The 22369-nt window shown below is 39.7% G+C and overlaps 3 protein-coding genes across 4 annotated transcripts in view; all 3 read left to right on the top strand.

Annotated features, from left to right (window-relative positions):
• The window catches only part of mslnb (mesothelin b), a gene marked incomplete at its 5' end in the record, with an annotated part of 567774 nt that overhangs the window by 352492 nt on the left and 192913 nt on the right, over positions 1 to 22369 (top strand). The window lies entirely within an intron of this gene.
• LOC307001093 (NACHT, LRR and PYD domains-containing protein 1 homolog) overlaps positions 1 to 22369 on the top strand; it is a 119741-nt gene that overhangs the window by 26301 nt on the left and 71071 nt on the right. The window contains exons 1-3 of one of the 2 annotated variants that reach the window (XM_079617243.1): positions 1090 to 1244; positions 9345 to 9490; positions 9579 to 9665. In XM_079617243.1, the coding sequence (XP_079473369.1) occupies positions 9366 to 9490; positions 9579 to 9665 (212 nt within the window). In that variant the 5' untranslated portion in view covers positions 1090 to 1244; positions 9345 to 9365. Of the gene's footprint in view, positions 1 to 1089; positions 1245 to 9344; positions 9491 to 9578; positions 9666 to 22369 lie in introns of those variants that run through there. The other variant, XM_079617242.1, reaches the window with a different exon arrangement.
• Positions 9771 to 15233, top strand: LOC307001101 (E3 SUMO-protein ligase ZBED1-like). Its single transcript, XM_079617258.1, has 2 exons — positions 9771 to 13486; positions 14029 to 15233. Exons 1-2 carry the CDS (start codon positions 12530 to 12532, stop codon positions 14875 to 14877), a joined length of 1806 nt encoding a protein of 601 aa, XP_079473384.1. The 5' UTR covers positions 9771 to 12529; the 3' UTR covers positions 14878 to 15233.

Genomic DNA, 22369 nt, shown 5'->3' with positions numbered 1-22369 from the left:
GTTTTTGAATCCCATTCCAGGGGGCGCTGGCGAGCCCCCCTGCCACGCCCGGGTCCCAGCTTCAGTCGGGCCCTAATGGCCGCGGGTTCTGACATTTGTGCAAAGTTTCAAGAGTTTTTGAGCACGTTAAGAGACCCAAAAGTGCCCAAAAGGTAGTAAAATAATAATAATAAAGAATAATAAATAATAATCCGAAGAAAAACAATAGGGCCTTCGCCTTTTCAAGGCTTGGGCCCTAATAATCCGAAGGAAAACAATAGGGCCTTCGCCTTTTCAAGGCTTGGGCCCTAAAAAACCCTTAGAAGAACAATAGGGCTCTGCGCCCTTTCAGGGCTTGGGCCCTAATTAAAGTGTTCTAGAAAGAAACGCGATTCATCCAATCACGGATTGTGCTGCAGTGACTGACACCCCTGAGAGCCAACAGTAGTGGCATATTCATAAGGCCCGCCCACAGGTCGCGCCGGCGCTGCTTCTCAGCCTGAACAGATCAGAGAATCAGAACAGATCTGTAGCAGCACAGAGTGTTCCTCTAGAATCTCCTTGCACTAAATGATAATCATAATCTAACGGGAACTGTGATTGAGTGCACTTGGAAACTTTGGATGCATGCGTCAGCCTGGAGTGTTGTCGTCAGAGAGAGAAAAGTGAAAAGATTTAACATAAGAGGATCCTAGACTGTTGATATACAATAATATTCTTTAAGTGAATATGTGATGCAATCTCGTTTTGGTGAGTGAAATGTTTTTATCATATGAAAGATATGTCATTTTCAGAAATGATTTGATATGAGCTGAGTTGAGTAGCTCACAGCTCGAGCTGAATTAACGTTAACGTTAGTTAGCCGTGGGCTAAAGCTACCACGTGTAATGGTTACAAGTCATTGTATCATGAGTTGAGACAATGAGTGATTTTTAAGTGTCGATGTGTTAAACAACTGTCAAAAAGTTGGTTTAATGTGTCATTTGAGATGCGCATGTATATGATTTGTTATAGAAATATTTAATCAGAAACTAATTATTGTACGTTTGCCTTGTGTTTGCAAGACTGGGTTTTCTTGTTCTCTGTTTTTTTTCCTATGTGAACGTGATCGGCAAGTGTAACGTTATCCTGTTTTGTGCCATAATCCTTTGGAGATGAATCGTCTGCCTAGTCAAGTGGATGCTGTTAAATGTGCACAAATGGCGAGCTGACCAGTGCTCCTGGACCCGTTTCCCATTTGAACCGTAATTTTAAACCATCAACTGGTAGGATGTTTCCCGTTTTTTTGGACTCAAAGGACTTTGATTCGTGGAATTGGTTGATTTTTTTTATTTTTTAGCTTCTGAAATGGAGAGACTTTGTTTTTTTGTACTTGAACTGATCGAGAGAAGTTTGACCAACTCTTTAAACTGATTCGTTTGATTCACAAACTCTGATCAACTGAGTCGTTTGATTCATGAACTTTGTTCAACTGAATCAATTAATCTTGCTAGCATTTCCAATTCATATTGTTGAACATACTCTTTACTATTGAAAGTAAAGGTGGTTTATTGGAAGGAATTATAGATCGCATTGTGTTTTGAGTCAAATCCAATATATGATTACATTTCTTTTTGTACATTTTAGGTTAGGGCGGGGCGATATGGCTGAAAACTGTATCATGATATAAGTGTTTCATATCGGTCGATATCGATAATTACTTATAGTTTTTTATGACCCATTTAAAATAAGTACCAGGAGAAAAATATATTGCATTTAAAAATTTTTATTTAAAACTTAACCTTCCTCTGATTCATAGGTGTCTGTGATTGGCAAAGGACAAAAAAGCAGGAAAATATAAGGCGCACCTACCAGACGCGGCGACAGCAAATGATTATCCCGGTAGTTAGGACATCGCACAAGATTTGTGTCAACACAGAAAACATTTCATCACTGGATAGGTTTTGTTGGTTTATTTAAAGTGTAGTTTATGTCAGCTGAATGTGCGGAACACTTTTCAGAGAAGATAAGGCAACATTATTTTAGTACAATTCACACCCAGCGGTAATTCAGGGAAAACCATCTCTGAATGCTTCACGTGAAACTTCGGTCTTCCGACCTATTACCATCGTGTCAATTATAAATTGATTTTGATGGTAATATACATTTTGATTAATACAGGGAACTACACTGCGACCAAAATGGTCGCATATGCGACCTTTTGAAATGCCATTGCGACCCTAATTTTTAATGGGTCGCAAATGTATCACTGATTATTTTTGTACCTACCTTATGTTTTAGGCAATATGCTATGATTTACTTTGAGCATTTATTAAAACAGAAATGTGTATTTTAAGAATACGTTTTATAACGTGCTCTGAGCATTCAACACAAAGTTGGCTTCAGCCCCGCGACTTATAAAGTAATCGGGTTGATGAGCGCGTTTGTCACACGTTTCCCGCTGTTCGCGCATAACCATTCTGCTCTATTTGTTCTTTATTTGTTTTAAACAGCAGACGTAATATTAATCCGTCTCTGGTCATGATTTGGAGACAATGAGCATTGAACCGTTTTGCCGGGCTGCTTATATTTATCACGCAGTAAAAATGCCCCTCCTCGCGGCCAAAACCAGTCGTCTGTGGATGAGAATCCAAAACAATTAGTGGGACGCTGTCCTGCTTCACTTCACAGGCGCTGAGTGACATGAGAATTTTAGAATGACGGGACACTCATTTATGACACTTTATTAAACAGGAAGAACAGCTCGTTCCGCGCGTCATAGCCTACGTCATTACGCTATTTAACGTCATTGCACGTGCAGTCCTTTCAGTTTTCGGTTTTCAATCCGATCAAGTGTTGACATGTTCTCTCGATCGCATTACACAAGGAATAAACCACCCCTTTCAATCCGATCGAAATTGCATTCGGATCGACCTCAATCCGATCGATTAAGGTGTTTACATGAAGATCTTTTTAGTCCGATTGAGCCGTCAATCCGATTAGAAGTGTCCATGTAAACGCAGCTTCATGTAAATTGAAGCTTCACAATGACAGTATGAAGCACGCGAAGTGTAGAGACGGGTACATATCCCGTGACGCAGCAGCACTCCCCACTGCATTACGGCGTCAAGCAAACCGAGCAAGTGAGGAATCTGAATTGATGATCAAGTTCAATATAGCTTATAATAAAGCCTTATTTGTGGCTTATTATATTTCACTTAATTGTGACGTGGACATGCATTGTTGTTGTTTTTTGTATCTTTAATACCGAATGGTCAATAGCTGCTGAAAATCTATTATTATATTATTTTATGGATTATATTTATTTTATTTTAAGAGTTCAGGAGTCTGCCCATCTGTGGCAACCATAGCATGTTGAAATCCAAAAGAAATTAATTTAGCACATTATTGTGTACTGTATTTTCTATTGCAGTAAATCTATCCCAACCAATGTTAAAGAAAACAAGGCGGCATGTGGTTTAAAAGATGGAAAGTAAAATACAAAGCACATCTGTATGCAATACAGTTCCATTATTGTTCATTATTATCCAGAGCGGCTTACTAGAAATAATTTGTGCGACCAAATCATGTTTTGCGCCAGTAACTGAAAAAGTTAGTAGCGCAAGTGCCACCAGTGGAAAAGGTTAGTGTAGTTCCCTGTAATATGCGTGAGGGTGGGAGAGCAAGACAGTTTGAAGACGGTGAGAGTGCGCGCGCGGCCAGAGGAGGGGCTCTGCTCGTGGAAAACGCCCTTTGTTCATGCAACTGTTGTAAAGTTTTCCTTCTTCTAAGCAAATACCAGTGAGACAGTTGGGATCGCGTTCAGAAGTTGTTATTTATTGAACACGGCTGCGGGTTCGTCCAAAATCAGTCTAACTCTAATACAGTATTGCATTGTAGTTATATACATTCCCAGGGGGAGGAGTCTTCTTATCCAGCAAAAACCGGTATGGCAGGTTCTCTAGATTGCTCTAGAGAAACCGAGCCAATCAGCTATTGTATTGCTAATCCAATCATCCTGACTTGATTGCTCAAACCTTAACATTATCATAGAGACAAAGGCACCGCTGTACCTTGAGCAAATGGCTCTGAAAGTAATTTGCAGAACAAAAGGTGAGAGAATTCAATGATTTGACTCATTTACAAGTCTGGCCGGAATCTACTGCTGGAAACTCAATAATCATCAGTTAAACCTAAAATGAAATAGATTCTTAAAATTTGTTATCCTTCACAACCAAACTTGCTTCGCAACCTCTGTTTTCTTCCGACGAAGAAAAAAAAACAACAACTTTTTAATCTGCAAGGTTTGTGAAATTAAATGTTTATTAGATATTTGTTTAAATGATGTAGATGCGCATTTGCTGAATGTAGACAGTAAATTAAGTATTTTAACCTAATTGTTTGCCTTTTCTGTTACAAATAATATTAAAGCAAACGCTTTATTTTTTCGCATACCATTTACTTTCTTTGTTTACCAGTTCTATCTAACAAAGTATTATATGAGTGACAGAGATCGTGCACTAATGAAGATGGAGAATGTGAGTGAGCACTGTGTGATTAGGCGCTGCCGTTCTCTTCTCAGGCACTGGTGTTCTCAGCGCCGTCCGTCAACATAAAAGTCCTGCTTCTAATACATCGGCAAATCAGAAAAACTTATTGGCCGATGCCGATATTTAAAAAATGCTGAATATAGGCCGACCACTACACACCAGATTGCAACTCTTTTACATCTGAATAACTTCCATTATAAAATACACATTGTCCCATTAGACAGTTAACTTTTTTTAAAGGGTTAGTTCACCCAAAAATGAAAATAATGTCATTAATGACTCACCCTCATGTCGTTCTAAGCCCGTAAGACCTCCGTTCATCTTCGGAACACAGTTTAAGATATTTTAGATTTAGTCCGAGAGCTTTCTGTCCCTCCATTGAAGCTGTATATACAGTCTACTGTCCATGTCCAGAAAGGTAATAAAGACATCATCAAAGTAGTCCATGTGACATCAGTGGGTTAGTTAGACATTTTTGAAGCATCGAAAATACATTTTTGTCCAAAAATAACAAAAACTACGACTTTATTCAGCATTGTATTCTCTTCCGGGTCTGTTGTCAATCTGCGTTCAGGACTCCGCAGTGACGCTGCTGACGTAAGACGCTGCTGACGTGTTATCTGGTGCGCCCGAGCGTCGTTTACAGTCTGAGGGAGACGCACGATGTAAACAAAACATTCTTCGCAAACATGTCTAAGGATTTCTACACAGAGGAAGACTTGCATTTTTTTGCCCATCCATATTTATTTGAACCCGAATACTACACGGACGAGATAACACGTCAGCACGTCTTACGTCAGCAGTGTCACTGCAGAGTCGTGAACGCAGATTGACAACAGACCCGGAAGAGAATAATGTACACTAGAACACTAGGTGGTGCTATAACATCAAAAAAACATTAAAAGGGCTACGACCACCTGACCGTTTGACTTGGAAAATTGGTATGCAGTGTCTTGGTCCAAGGAGCCATGTATATCTTTGAGGTATCTCAAAAAACATGGCAGCCATCGGCCAATGAATTTGAGCACCTATTAGACTATATTATCAAAGCGTATTATTGGAACAAAACTCAATGGGCATATTCAACTCGTGATCCTAGATGTCTGTAAGAATTTTGAAAGAAAGCGACCACTAGTTGGCGCTAACAAATTTTATGGCTCTGTTATCACGTGGTGTTACACACATCAACACAATATATGCATATAATTTGATAGATCTTCTCATACTGAACAACTTTGCCTATAAAACCGCTACTGTCAATCAAATCGTTCATTAAATATTCACGATTGTTTAAAACCTACTTTTGCAAACTAGTCCTAGGTTTTTCGCCCGATCGGAATCAAACCAGTCTAGGACAATCTAGATCAATAATTATCTACAAAAGTTTACCTTTTGCATTTAGATGGCTATAACCGGGTCAATTAGAAAAGGGGCGTGGCAAAATACACTCAAAAGCTTTTAAATCCTAAAGGAAAACTCAGAACTTTGCAAAAATGGTGGACATATGTCATAACATTCTTAAAGGAACACTCCGACTTTTTGGGACTTTAGCCTATTCACCGTATCCCCCAGAGTTAGATAAGTCCATACATACCTTTTTCATCTCCGTGCGTGCTAAAAGTCTGTTTGACGCACCCACCGCTAGCTTAGCTTAGCACAAAGACTGGATGTAAATGGTTGCAGCTAGCATACTAATCCAAATAAGTGACAAAATAACGCAAACATTTTCCTATTTACATGTTGTGATTTGTATAGTCACAGAGTGTACAAAAAACAAAGTCACATGAGACACAGACATATTTTAACCGTATAAATACTGGGAACTATATTCTCTGAAGGCGAAGCACTGCTACTTGGGCGGAGTGATAACCGCAGCACCTGAGACGCGCCGTTGTTTCTTCTGTCAACAAAACCAACGTGATGTCTCAGGTGCTGCGGTTATCACTCCGCCCAAGTAGCAGTGCTTCGCCTTCACAGAATATAGTTCCCAGTATTTATACGGTTAAAATATGTCTGTGTCTCATGTGACTTTGTTTTTTGTACACTCTGTGACTATACAAATCACAACATGTAAATAGGAAAATGTTTGCGTTATTTTGTCACTTATTAGTATGCTAGCTGCAACCATTTACATCCAGTCTTTGTGCTAAGCTAGGCTAGCGGTGGGTGCGTCAAACAGACTTATAGCACGCACGGAGATGAAAAAGGTATGTGTGGACTTATCTAACTCTGGGGGATAAGGTGAATAGGCTAAAGTCCCAAAAAGTCGGAGTGTTCCTTTAACAAGCATGCAAAATATCATGGAGATCGGATCATAGGTGGCGCCATAACTGGTAAAAAGTGTTGAAAACCATATTTCTTATAGTAAATTGCCTGTATTGGCTGTAAATGGTATTTTCGATCTATGTCAGTGGTTAAATGCTTGCTAAATAAATCTAAATGTCTTTTGATGCTAATGTGCTTAAAGGCCTTAAAAGCTTGAACCCCGATAAATGCTGCTTGCAGCTTTAATCTTTCTTTATTATTGTTAGCACTAGGGGTGTGCATTGGCACTGCCCTCACAATTCGATTCGATTACGATTCACCAGGTAACGATTCGATTCAATTCGATTCTACGATGCATTGCGATGCATCAAAATTCTACTGCACACAACAAGGCAAATTTTTCATCAGTCATGAGGCAATACAAGCAGTCATATATTGAACAACAGATTGTATTGGCTGCTATGTGTGTATTATCACTACCATTATCACTGCTGTATCTTTGACATAAATGTCATTAAACAAAATAAAATTGAATGGTACAGGGTATTGTATATGGCATTTTCAAACCTGAAAAAGAAAACATAAATCACTGCTTTCTAGGGCTGTAATCTCCCAATCGATTAGTCGATTGTTGGTCGATACGTTCTGGCTTGACCAAAATTCTGATTGGTCGATTTTTTGCCGCGTTCATTTCATTCGTTTTGCGTGTTCATTTCATCAGGTGGAAAGCACTAATTGCTAATGGGGGTGTTTTCAGAGCACCCCTGTTTCACAGGTAACAGTCTGTCTTCAGAACACCCCCCTTGTTTTCACTTCTTTTGGATTATCCCAACCCACCGGAGAAGAGACAGATTGAAGAAAGTAGGCTACTAAGGTTTGCTGAATATTATTTATTTAATTGAGAGACCGTTTAATTCATAGTCAGTCCTCTTCTACCATGTCAACAAAGACATCGGCAGCATTTTTTTTTTAGAAGACGGGAACATATTATTGGAGCCCAATGCGCGCACTCGCGCAGTTTGTATTAGTTTTGAGCCTATGCTTTATTTTTCAGTTATGCACTTTATTTAGTTTTTGCTCTTGATCTGGTTTGTTTAATAAATATCATTTTTTTATTAAAATGGACGTGCCTTTTGTGTTTAAGAGTAAAGCTTTAAGTTAATAATAGTCTATTCGTGTCTCAGCCGTGAAGCTGCGCTCCTGTGTTCAGCCTCGTCTTGTTTAGTTTCCCATTAACTTCGTAGAATCGAAATGTGCCCAGATGTCCGCTTTTCCAAGCTTTGGGTGCGTTTTTAATTACCCGTCTATCGCGGTCATCTCCCTCCGCCTCAGCCGTCTTGATTGTTGTTGTTGTTATGCCCACGGAAGTAATAAACTTCACAACTTTATTGTCCAACTCAAGGCCAGAAAATAAACAGTGGCATAATCGATTATGGCACTTTGCCGCATCGATGCTGAATCGTGCATATCCCGCATTGCGATGCATCGTCGAATCGATTATTGTTGACACCACTAGTTAGCACTACCTCAAACTAAAGCGGCGTCTCTTCGGTTCGGAGCTGTCATTTTCTTAAATGAGCCGCGGCAATGTTTCAAATGAGCCGCTAACGCTAGACAAACGCCTTTATTTTCAACGCGATCACCTTGTGCCCAAACCATTTCTAAACTAAGGAGCCATTTGTCCTCCGATTACATACAAGCTCCTCGGCGCCGCGTTTGCAGGACTCATGTTTCGCGCTGTTGGGGATTTAAAAGTGACGTGAGTGGAAGGGTGGTGCCGGTGCTGTGTGTGTGTGAGCGGGAGGCAGGGCGGAGCGGCGGAGAGATGCGACAGAGTTGCGAAATTGCAGGCGCGGCTCGAAATGGCTAGTATTTTAAAAAGCGTATATATTTTAAACTGGTTTTAAACTAATCGGTTAACCGGTTTCAACCGGCTAATGAGGCTCGGTGGTCGGTCAAGACATTTTTTAGTTTTCGCCATCCCTACTTCTATCAGCTTGAATCAGTCGGCCCATTCTCCTCTGACCTCTAGCATCAACAAGGCATTTTCGCCCACAGGACTGCCGCATACTGGATGTTTTTCCCTTTTCACACCATTCTTTGTAAACCCTAGAAATGGTTGTGTGAGAAAATCCCAGTAACTGAGCAGATTGTGAAATACTCAGCCCGGCCCGCCTGGCACCAACAACCATGCCACGCTCAAAATTGCTTAAATCACCTTTCTTTCCCATTCTGACATTCAGTTTGGAGTTCAGGAGATTGTCTTAACGAGGACCACACTCATAAATGCATTGAAGCAACTGCCATGTGATTGGTTGATTAGATAATTGCATTATCTATCTATCCGTCCGTCCATCTCTATCTGTCTGTCTGTCTGTCTGTCTGTCTGTCCGCCGTCCACACAGTAAACCAGTACTTTATAGACATCAGAAGATCCTTCACAAACTGCTGCAACTACACAGTTGTACTCTAAATCTCTAGAATGCCGTTGTATGTGTAGTATGTTATTACTGTACTTTAATGGAATAATCTAAATATAATTTATGATTTGTTATCTTTTTCCATATGCAGGTCTGAAGTCAGTTTCTCATTATGGAGAACACAGGGAAGAGTGAGAGACCTTCATCTTCAGACTCCGGCTGTGGGTCTATGAATAGTGACGGATCATTGGATCAGCCTCCTAAATTCAGTGATGGAGCAGTGACCTCTGACCCCAGGTGAGATATAATACAGTATTAGAGACAACAGACCGACTCATAATAAAGGACAGAACTAAAGGAAGAATTATATCTGTGTGTTTCTCAGTATCAGGAGACAGAGACCTTCATCTCCAGTCTCTGGCTGTGTGTCTATGAAGAGTGACGGATCACGGATCAGAGATTTCATAAAGAGGTCTCTTTTCCACTGTACTCGGTTGTTATGGATGTTTGCCGAAAGCTAGCTATTATATTTTATAAAGCTTCAAGTTCAAAATAGACAGCATGGACAAGGAACAGAGCACCTCTAGTGCTTCAGAATGGTATAGGCCTTCTGATATAAGTGCTTCAGATATAAGTACATCTCTAAAGAAATGCACATTTGCTACAAAAAGGTTAGAACGTCTTTGCTTGCATACTGGAGCAAAGACGCAGTGTGCTAAAGCCCTCATCAGTAAACAACCTACTTTTCCTTCATGGTTATTCAAAGAACCCGATAGCCTAAGCAGCAGCTGCTTCTTTTACTTTTATTTTGATCATTTTCATTTAGACATGCTGGTAGCGACCTGCTGAGTTTTTATTATTATTATTATTATTATTAAAAGGTAGGCCCAGGCTATTTTCAGTTTAACACCTGCACTGAGGCTCAAACCCCAAATAATTATTTAGTCGATTTAGTAAATGTTTTACGAATGTTCATGGCTAGCCTATAATGTGACCAGAACATTATCTAATATATAATTATATATTTTTAAGATATATATATATTTCTGTACCTCCATGAAATACCTTCAAGTTAGCCTACGTGTCGCCACCATACACATCAGCATAACTGCTCCTGATAAATTATTTGTTTTTAAAGCATTAACATTTACAAACCACGGTTAATTTAACATAAAAGCGAGCAGGCTGTGTGCATGGTTTGCCATGACTGAATGAATGCGCGCAAAGGGCGCTCCCTTAATAATTCCTAAAAAGCCGACATCAGTTCATCACGGTCTCACACATCTTTGTTATTATCAGTGAAGCTGACTGCACAATGAGTCTTTCATCATATCTACACTTTGTTTGTTATAATCAAGAGGATTTGCCAGCATGCAGAATTCAGCACTGAACAAGTCCATTTTGAGTGGTGAGGGGATTCTGTCTTAAATGCTTCTGATTGGCCATTGCGTTCCAGAAATCAACACATATGTCTGTGATTGGCTACATCGCTCAAACATGTTACAAATAGAAACTCTGGGCTTTAAAGGGGTCATGACATGAGAAACCAAATTTGCCTTGATCTTTTGGTATATAAGAGGTCTTTGTACCATTAAAACGTCCTGCAAGTTTCATAGCTTAAGACGTCCTCCCCATTATAAACGAATCATTTATTTAATCAAGCTCTAAATACAGCTCGTTCTGGATCCATGGTAAGAAGTGACGTCACGGTACGAAGTGACGTACCAGCGTTTGCATATAGACCGCCTCCAGCAGAAGACAGTTACGCTTAAAGCGCAGGGCAACTACGCTCATTTCGTATCATTGTCGCGCCCGCGCGCCTCACAAGTGTTCAGTCGACGGACAGCGAGTGGGTCTGTGTACAGGAGTGGGTCTGAGTACAGGAGTGGGTCTGTACACAGCGAGTGGGTCTGTGTACAGGGAAATTACGATGCAACGCAGATGTGCTGTTCCTGGCTGTGGACAAACAACATCTTTGAATACGCTGCGAAAGATCCAGACGTCAGGGAAAAATGGATGCACTTTATTTTTGGCGGACGTCTCAGTCACGGCAGTGTTAGTTTAAGCGTGTGTTCTATACATCTGAAGTATGACTGTTTTGAGCTTTGCCAGAAAACTGTTGCTCAAAGATAAGTCCGTGCCGACTATTCTGGGCTCAACATCGACGACGCAAACTGTAAGTAATGTATTTAAAACTTTAAACTACTTTTTAAATACGCTGAAAGATCCAGTCGTCAGGGAAAAAATGGATGCACTTTATTTTTTGCGGACGTCCCAGTCACGGCAGTGTTAGTTTAAGCGTTTGTTCTATACATTTAAGGATGACTGTTTTGAGGAAAAAATCCCAATATGATGCTTGGCTTTGCCAGAAAACTGTTGCTCAAAGATAAGTCCGTGCCGAATATTCTGGGCTCAACAACGACGACGCAAACTTACTTTTTACCATGGCTAATATAAACACATTTGTATAAGAGAATCTTGAAAATATGTCGCCTTTCTAGTAGGCCTACATGTGATAGAAAATCAAAAATGTTGCCTTTATCTGCATCTTCAAATATGGCCTGTGCATGCATTTTTGTCCGTGGTACACCCTATCATTTCATTGGAATTAGTTAAATAATGTTAAACTGTTAGCTAATCCGTTTTCAAGTGTCTCGGGTTAATTTTTTTTTATTAATTCAAAATAGTTTCACTTTCCATGTGGACACGGGCTGATCCAGTCTTTGTTGTTGTGGTGATCGTTCATTTTCCTCTGGTTCCGGCTCAAACATAATAAGGTTTTATCATTGCAAGAGCCATCGATTCGCATGCATCACCCGCTACTAAACAGTTGCGTCGAATCCGCAAATGTTCTTGCTGGGGGCGTTAATAATTGATGCATAGGCACTGACGTTAGCCAATCATAGCAGTGGGCGTTAACACTGAACTCTTAAAGGGGAAACACCCCCAAAACAGACTGTTTGAATCAGAGGATGAGAAACAGGGTGGGAAAAGGTCATAAATCACTACATTTTAAAAGTTTTTTGTAAAAAAAAACTATAGTAATACTATATTTGCACCTAAGGGAACATAATAATGAAATAAAAAAAACCATGTCATGACCCCTTTAAATCGTTTATATTTTGTTTTAGTTGCTTTCCTGCAATAGATGAATAACAATTTATTTGTTTTTATATATTCTTAGATATTTCAATTTAATCGTTAGGGCTGTGACGGTTGGCATGACAACCGCGCCACCGCGGTGGTGGAGGATGCCCGGGGGATAGTGTGACGTCACATATTTTTTTATGTTCAGACGCATTTCCGTTACATCGAAATTCAAGTTGAAGTTCAACTATGGATCTTGTTGGAAAACCAAATGTTACATCGCCGATCTGGGAATTTTTTGGATTCGTGCCGAACGAGAAAGGTGAACCAAGCAATTTAGATAAAGCCATTTGTAGGCTTTGTGGGAAAACAACAAGTGTTAAAAAGGCAAACACCTCGAATCTCCAGAGCCATCTCCGGTCATGTCACCCAGCCGCGTATACTAAACTAATGTCGTCTGAACGCAAACGCCCAGCTAGTCAGAGTATCGCAGAGGCCTTCTCAAAAATGGCCAAATACAAGAGAGAAAGCGATAAATGGAAGACATTAACTAGAAATGTGGCAACATTTTTGGTAGTTGAGAACGCGCCGCTCCGCACAGTAGAGAAACCTGCTTTCCGAGAAATGCTTCAGTCGTTTGATAAACAGTACGAACTTCCGAGCAAAAAATACTTTTCAAACACTGTCATTCCTCAATTATACAACGAAACCAAAGAGAAAATAATTGCAGAACTACACGACCTTGATTTCTTTTCTGCCACTACTGACATGTGGTCCAGCGTGAATATGACTCCCTTTATGAGCCTGACTGTACATTTCATCAATAAAAATTGGGAGTTGAAGAGCAGGTGCTTGCAGACTGCGTTTACACCAGAAAGTCATACGGCAGATAACTTAGGAGAATCTCTCCGCAGCGCATTCAAAGAGTGGGGGTTAAATGAAAAAAATCTTGCATGCATCACGACAGATAACGGGGCCAATATCGTGGCTGCTGTTAGGAAACTAGAATGGCCATGGCTGAATTGTTTCGGCCACAATCTTAACCTAGCAGTCACAAACTCAATGTCAGCCGAGAAGGAGAGGACATCCAGGGCCATGGGGTTGTGCCGAAATATGGTGACTGCATTCGCGCACAGCTGGCCACGAAAGAAGAAACTTCGTGAAGAGCAAGAGGCCTTAAACCTTCCAACGCACAGTTTAATACTGGTGAGTTGCAATAATTAAATAGTTATTATTTCTTGTTATATTAAGGTTAGGATATATATATATATATATATATATATATATATATATATATATATTATAGCCTATATAACGGCGCCATCACCGATTTTGTTCTTATTTTAAATTTTTAACTGTTTATACGCAAGCAAAAAAAAAAAAATGTAAATGATACATAATTTTTATGGTCACAAAAATACTTGTCCCACATTTTTTTTCTTTGGTTTTGTTAACGTCAATTATTAAGTAAAATGTATTTTCTGTCGGCCTATTTATTTTATTCGTTTTATGATAATTGATGTAAAGTTAAACCTCTGAAAAAATATAGAAAACAATTGTGGTAGGGCGTATTTTTAATTTTTTAGGGGTCACATTCACACACACACATCCAACGTAATTTAGGCTAACATTCGGATTTTGTCATTAAAAAGCGTCGATTGTGTGTAAGGGAACTTTACCGAAATAACATCTAAGAACAATTTATACCCTATAATAATTTTGTATTCTCTTGTTCGCTATGCCAACAGGATTGTCCCACACGATGGGGAAGCAAACAAAAAATGATAGAGAGAGTATTGGAGCAAGCCCACGCAATTAAAAGAGCGCTGGATGACCGAAAGCATCAACACCTGAACCTGACATGGCAGGACATTGCAGTGCTTGAGTCGATAAACGCAGCACTTAAACCAGTTGCAGAATTTACCGATATTTTATCGATTATCGGTTTATCGGTTAGACCTGTGCTGAGACTGCTGACCAACGATCTCCTCGACCCTTCGCCAGAAGACAGCGAGTTAACAAAAAACCTCAAAGCAAAGATGATCACTGTCTTGGAGGAGAAATACAAAGATTTAGAAGGGCAAAAAATGCTATCAAAAGCAACTACGTTGGATCCTCGATACAGGAATCATTTTGAAGAGGAAGATATTAGAGACGAACTCGTCGAAGAAATAATGCACGTTACAAAAGATCAACCAGAAAACGTTCAAACTGAGGAGTCACTGGATGCAGGGGAAGGAAGCAGCGCAGCACCTGCTTTAAAGAAAATGAATCTCGCACAGCTACTCTGCAAAAGAAAAGCGAAGGTCACAATTCTTCCAAAGAGAGCGCGTGCCGGTGAGGAGTTAACGCGCTATTTGCAAGAAGAGACAATCGATACCAGCGATGACCCACTTGCTTGGTGGCGGAACAATGAGGCAAGATACCCTCTCCTGGCCACGGTTGCAAAAAAATATCTGTGCATTTGCGCTACAAGTTCACCGTCTGAACGCGTGTTCAGTGCTGCTGGAAACATCGTAACCCCTATGAGGTCTTCGCTTAAACCGGACAAAGTCAACATGTTAGTTTTTCTGGCAAAGAATTTAAAATCAGAATAGAAAACCAAGGTGGACTTAAACCTTTAATAGTTAGTAGCCTATACGCTGTTTTTTTCCAAGCATCTGATATTGTTGCTAGTATTGTTTTTAGTTGTTCTTCTTAGCTGTATTGCCTACTGATTAGTAAAGTTCTTTAAAGTTTATTATTTAAAGGTTGCAGCCTTAGCCTACAGCATGTGACTTGGACCTGTTACAATTTGTGAAGTTCTTCAATGCTTAACGTTTAAGTAGGCTATTATTATACTAGCAGTACAATTTATTATTTAAAAGGCTTATTTAAGTAGCCTAGATAGGCTGTATTGTATTTTTTTTTCATTGACGGAAGTTCTCAAATAAACATCCACGTTTGTACGGATGATTCAACATCATTTCATTAGGGCCCAAGCCTTGAAAAGGCGAAGGCCCTATTGTTTTCCTTCGGATTATTATTATTATTAGGGCCCGAGCACCGATGGTGCGAGGACACTATTGGAATTGCTCTGTTTATTATTATTATTATTATTATTATTATTATTATTATTATTATTATTAGGGCCCGAGCACCGATGGTGCGAGGACACTATTGGAATTGCTCTGTTTATTATTATTATTATTATTATTATTAGGGCCCGAGCACCGATGGTGCGAGGACACTATTGGAATTGCTCTGTTTATTAGGGCCCGAGCACCGATGGTGTGAGGACCCTCTTGGAATTGCTCTGTTTATTATTATTATTATTATTATTCTTCTTCTTCTCCGCATTTAATCGCATTTTTGAGGGCCTAAACATGCACGAAAACTCACGAAAATTTGCACACGCGTCAGAACTGGCGAAAATTGACATCTGATATGCGTTTCAGAATTGGGCGGGGTAAAATGGCTCGATAGCGCCACCTATAAAGGTTCAACGGAGTGCGCCTCCCGCTACGTTTCACGTACGTGTACGAAATTCGGTACATACATGTAATGACCCAATACCTACAAAAAAGTCTCTTGGAGCATAGCCTTAAACACAACAGGAAGTCAGCCATTTTGAACTTCCTCTCTGATTTTTGTGCAGTTTTTGCCATTTTCAGGCCTCGTACTTTAACGAACTCCTCCTACAGTTTTAATCTGATCATCTTCAAATTTGGTGAGTGTAATCTTAAGGCCTTTGCGACGTTAAATTGCGAAGATCTAGAGTTTTCGTCGAAGGGCGTGTCCTCGGCGGCCTGACAAATTTTGATGTTTCGCCATGAAACAGGAAGTTGCTGTAACTCAGGCAAACAATGTCCAATCTGCCCCAAACTTCACACGTTTGATAAGCGTTCTGTCCTGAACACATGACCATGCTCAAATTCAGTTACAGTCATAGCGCCACCTGCTGGCAACAGGAAGTGACATGTTTAACACTGTTTTGGACTCCTAATAACATATAAAAAATTGCCAGCAAGTGCTAAACATGTTAACAACATACTAGAAACATGCTAAAACATGCTAGCAAACATTAGCTAAGTGCTAAAGCATGCTATTACTGCAATTAAATAGGAATTTGCTGTAACTCAGGCATTGAATGCCCAATCTGCCCCAAACTTCACACGTTTGATAAGAGTTCTGGTCTGAACACATTTACATGAGAATATTCAGTTATAGTAATAGCGCCACCTATTGGCAACAGGAAGTGACATGTTTAACACTGTCATGCTGTACTAGCAACATATTAAATAAACCATTGAGTTATAAACATGTTATAAACATGTTAAAACATGCTAGCAATTCTTAGCTAAGTGCTAAAGCATGCTAATGCAATGAAACAGGAAGTTGTTGTTACTCAAGTAGGCAATGTCCAATCTGCCCCAAACTTCACAGGTTTGATAAGAGTTCTGTCCTGAACACATTTACATGAGAATAATCAGTTAGAGTAATAGCGCCACCTGCTGGCAACAGGAAGTGACATGTTTAACACCATTTTGGACTCCTAATAACATAAAAAATTGCCAGCAAGTGCTAAACATGTTAACAACATACAGGAAACATGCTAAAACATGCTAACAAACATTAGCTGAGTGCTAAAGCATGCTATTACTGCAATTAAATAGGAATTTGCTGTAACTCAGGCATTGAATGTTCAATTTGCCCCAATTTCACACGTTTGATAAGAGTTCTGGTCTGAACACATTTACATGAGAGTATTCAGTTATAGTAATAGCGCCACCTACTGGCAACAGGAAGTGACATGTTCAACACTGTGATGTTGTACTAGCAACATATTAAATAAACCATTGAGTTATAAACATGTTAGAAACATGTTAAAACATGCTAGCAATTCTTAGCTAAGTGCTAAAGCATGCTAATGCAATGAAACAGGAAGTTGTTGTTACTCAAGAAGGCAATGTCCAATCTGCCCCAAACTTCACACGTTTGATAAGAGTCCTGCCCTGAACACATTTACATGACACTTTTCAGTTATAGTAATAGCGCCACCTACTGGCAACAGGAAGTGACATGTTCAACACTGTGATGTTGTACTAGCAACATATTAAATAAACCATTGAGTTATAAACATGTTAGAAACATGTTAAAACATGCTAGCAATTCTTAGCTAAGTGCTAAAGCATGCTAATGCAATGAAACAGGAAGTTGTTGTTACTCAAGAAGGCAATGTCCAATCGGCCCCAAACTTCACACGTTTGATAAGAGTCCTGCCCTGAACACATCTACATGACACTTTTCAGTTATAGTAATAGCGCCACCTACTGGCAACAGGAAGTGACATGGTTAACACTGTGATGCAGTACTAGCAACATATTAAATATGCCATTGAGCAATAAACATGTTAGAAACATGTTAAAACATGCTAGCAATTCTTAGCTAAGTGCTAAAGCATGCTAATGCAATGAAAGAGGAAGTTGTTGTTACTCAAGAAGGCAATGTCCAATCTGCCCCAAACTTCACACGTTTGATAAGAGTCCTGCCCTGAACACATCTACATGACACTTTTCAGTTATAGTAATAGCGCCACCTACTGGCAACAGGAAGTGACATGTTTAACACTGCGATGCATTACTAGCAACATATTAAATATGCCATTGAGTTATATACATGTTAGAAACATGTTAAAACATGCTAGCAATTCTTAGCTAAGTGCTAAAGCACGCTAATGCAATGAAACGGGAAGTTGTTGTTACTGAAGAAGGCAATGTCAAATCTGCCCCAAACTTCACACGTTTGATAAGAGTCCTGCCCTGAACACATCTACATGACAATTTTAAGTTAAAGTAATTGCGCCACCTACTGTCGACAGGAAGTGACACGTTTTAAACTGTGATGCATTGCTAGCGACATATTTAATATGCCATTGAGTTATATACATGTTAGAAACATGTTAAAACATGCTAGCAATTCTTAGCTAAGTGCTAAAGCACGCTAATGCAATGAAACGGGAAGTTGTTGTTACTGAAGAAGGCAATGTCAAATCTGCCCCAAACTTCACACGTTTGATAAGAGTCCTGCCCTGAACACATCTACATGACAATTTTAAGTTAAAGTAATAGCGCCACCTACTGTCGACAGGAAGTGACACGTTTTACACTGTGATGCATTGCTAGCGACATATTTAATATGCCATTGAGTTCTAAACATGCTAGAAACATGCTAAAACATGCTAGCAACACTTATCTGAGTGATAACGCATGCTATTATCCCCATAATAAAGGACATTTTTGTAACTGACTTTGACATACTCCTATATTTACCTACTTAAATGCACAATGCCCACCGTGCTCTGTCTTCCTAAATCCACCGGGTGGCGGTTGGCACGGGTGCGAGGGCCCTTTCATCGCTGCTTGCAGCTTTAATTATTATTAGGGCCCGAGCACCGATGGTGCGAGGACACTATTGGAATTGCTCTGTTTATTATTATTATTATTATTAGGGCCCGAGCACCGATGGTGTGAGGACCCTCTTGGAATTGCTCTGTTTATTATTATTATTAGGGCCCGAGCACCGATGGTGCGAGGACACTATTGGAATTGCTCTGTTTATTATTAGGGCCCGAGCACCGATGGTGCGAGGACACTATTGGAATTGCTCTGTTTATTATTATTATTATTATTATTATTATTATTTTCCGCATTTGATCGCATTTTTGAGGGCCTAAACATGCACGAAAACTCACGAAAATTTGCACACGCGTCAGAACTGGCGAAAATTGACATCTGATATGCGTTTCAGAATTGGGCGGGGTAAAATGGCTCGATAGCGCCACCTATAAAGGTTCAACGGAGTGCGCCTCCCGCTACGTTTCACGTACGTGTACGAAATTCGGTACATACATGTAATGACCCAATACCTACAAAAAAGTCTCTTGGAGCATAGCCTTAAACACAACAGGAAGTCAGCCATTTTGAACTTCCTCTCTGATTTTTGTGCAGTTTTTGCCATTTTCAGGCCTCGTACTTTAACGAACTCCTCCTACAGTTTTAATCTGATCATCTTCAAATTTGGTGAGTGTAATCTTAAGGCCTTTGCGACGTTAAATTGCGAAGATCTAGAGTTTTCGTCGAAGGGCGTGTCCTCGGCGGCCTGACAAATTTTGATGTTTCGCCATGAAACAGGAAGTTGCTGTAACTCAGGCAAACAATGTCCAATCTGCCCCAAACTTCACACGTTTGATAAGCGTTCTGTCCTGAACACATGACCATGCTCAAATTCAGTTACAGTCATAGCGCCACCTGCTGGCAACAGGAAGTGACATGTTTAACACTGTTTTGGACTCCTAATAACATATAAAAAATTGCCAGCAAGTGCTAAACATGTTAACAACATACTAGAAACATGCTAAAACATGCTAGCAAACATTAGCTAAGTGCTAAAGCATGCTATTACTGCAATTAAATAGGAATTTGCTGTAACTCAGGCATTGAATGCCCAATCTGCCCCAAACTTCACACGTTTGATAAGAGTTCTGGTCTGAACACATTTACATGAGAATATTCAGTTATAGTAATAGCGCCACCTATTGGCAACAGGAAGTGACATGTTTAACACTGTCATGCTGTACTAGCAACATATTAAATAAACCATTGAGTTATAAACATGTTAGAAACATGTTAAAACATGCTAGCAATTCTTAGCTAAGTGCTAAAGCATGCTAATGCAATGAAACAGGAAGTTGTTGTTACTCAAGTAGGCAATGTCCAATCTGCCCCAAACTTCACAGGTTTGATAAGAGTTCTGTCCTGAACACATTTACATGAGAATAATCAGTTAGAGTAATAGTGCCACCTGCTGGCAACAGGAAGTGACATGTTTAACACCATTTTGGACTCCTAATAACATAAAAAATTGCCAGCAAGTGCTAAACATGTTAACAACATACAGGAAACATGCTAAAACATGCTAACAAACATTAGCTGAGTGCTAAAGCATGCTATTACTGCAATTAAATAGGAATTTGCTGTAACTCAGGCATTGAATGTTCAATTTGCCCCAATTTCACACGTTTGATAAGAGTTCTGGTCTGAACACATTTACATGAGAGTATTCAGTTATAGTAATAGCGCCACCTACTGGCAACAGGAAGTGACATGTTCAACACTGTGATGTTGTACTAGCAACATATTAAATAAACCATTGAGTTATAAACATGTTAGAAACCTGTTAAAACATGCTAGCAATTCTTAGCTAAGTGCTAAAGCATGCTAATGCAATGAAACAGGAAGTTGTTGTTACTCAAGAAGGCAATGTCCAATCTGCCCCAAACTTCACACGTTTGATAAGAGTCCTGCCCTGAACACATTTACATGACACTTTTCAGTTATAGTAATAGCGCCACCTACTGGCAACAGGAAGTGACATGTTCAACACTGTGATGTTGTACTAGCAACATATTAAATAAACCATTGAGTTATAAACATGTTAGAAACATGTTAAAACATGCTAGCAATTCTTAGCTAAGTGCTAAAGCATGCTAATGCAATGAAACAGGAAGTTGTTGTTACTCAAGAAGGCAATGTCCAATCGGCCCCAAACTTCACACGTTTGATAAGAGTCCTGCCCTGAACACATCTACATGACACTTTTCAGTTATAGTAATAGCGCCACCTACTGGCAACAGGAAGTGACATGTTTAACACTGCGATGCATTACTAGCAACATATTAAATATGCCATTGAGTTATATACATGTTAGAAACATGTTAAAACATGCTAGCAATTCTTAGCTAAGTGCTAAAGCACGCTAATGCAATAAAACGGGAAGTTGTTGTTACTGAAGAAGGCAATGTCAAATCTGCCCCAAACTTCACACGTTTGATAAGAGTCCTGCCCTGAACACATCTACATGACAATTTTAAGTTAAAGTAATTGCGCCACCTACTGTCGACAGGAAGTGACACGTTTTAAACTGTGATGCATTGCTAGCGACATATTTAATATGCCATTGAGTTCTAAACATGCTAGAAACATGCTAAAACATGCTAGCAACACTTATCTGAGTGATAACGCATGCTATTATCCCCATAATAAAGGACATTTTTGTAACTGACTTTGACATACTCCTATATTTACCTACTTAAATGCACAATGCCCACCGTGCTCTGTCTTCCTAAATCCACCGGGTGGCGGTTGGCACGGGTGCGAGGGCCCTTTCATCGCTGCTTGCAGCTTTAATTATTATTATTATTATTATTATTATTATTTTCCGCATTTAATCGCATTTTTGAGGGCCTAAACATGCACGAAAACTCACGAAAATTTGCACACGCGTCAGAACTGGCGAAAATTGACATCTGATATGCGTTTCAGAATTGGGCAGGGTAAAATGGCTCGATAGCGCCACCTATAAAGGTTCAACGGAGTGCGCCTCCCGCTACGTTTCACGTACGTGTACGAAATTCGGTACATACATGTAATGACCCAATACCTACAAAAAAGTCTCTTGGAGCATAGCCTTAAACACAACAGGAAGTCAGCCATTTTGAACTTCCTCTCTGATTTTTGTGCAGTTTTTGCCATTTTCAAGCCTCGTACTTTAACGAACTCCTCCTACAGTTTTAATCTGATCATCTTCAAATTTGGTGAGTGTAATCTTAAGGCCTTTGCGACGTTAAATTGCGAAGATCTAGAGTTTTCGTCGAAGGGCGTGTCCTCGGCGGCCTGACAAATTTTGATGTTTCGCCATGAAACAGGAACTTGCTGTAACTCAGGCATTGAATGTCCAATCTGCCCCAAACTTCACACGTTTGATAAGAGTTCTGTCCTGAACACATGACCATGCTCAAATTCAGTTACAGTCATAGCGCCACCTGCTGGCAACAGGAAGTGACATGTTTAACACTGTTTTGGACTCCTAATAACATGTAAAAAATTGCCAGCAAGTGCTTAACATGTTAACAACATGCTAAAACATGCTAGCAAACATTAGCTAAGTGCTAAAGCATGCTACTACTGCAATTAAATAGGAATTTGCTGTAACTCAGACATTAAATGCCCAATCTGCCCCAAACTTCACACGTTTGATAAGAGTTCTGGT

The sequence above is a fragment of the Phoxinus phoxinus genome (genome assembly GCF_949152265.1).
Source record: "Phoxinus phoxinus genome assembly, chromosome: 6".
Taxonomy (NCBI): domain Eukaryota; kingdom Metazoa; phylum Chordata; class Actinopteri; order Cypriniformes; family Leuciscidae; genus Phoxinus; species Phoxinus phoxinus.
Note: the sequence above shows the minus strand (reverse complement) of the source record. Positions and strands in the feature narration are given on the sequence as shown.

What these genes read in the sequence shown, in the direction of transcription:
- LOC307001101 (XM_079617258.1), top strand. Translation starts at nt 12,530, where the DNA reads ATGGATCTTGTTGGAAAACCAAATGTTACATCGCCGATCTGGGAATTT. An exon ending in CAACGCACAGTTTAATACTG is followed by an intron (nt 13,487 to 14,028) that starts GTGAGTTGCAAT and finishes CTATGCCAACAG; the next exon opens with GATTGTCCCACACGATGGGG.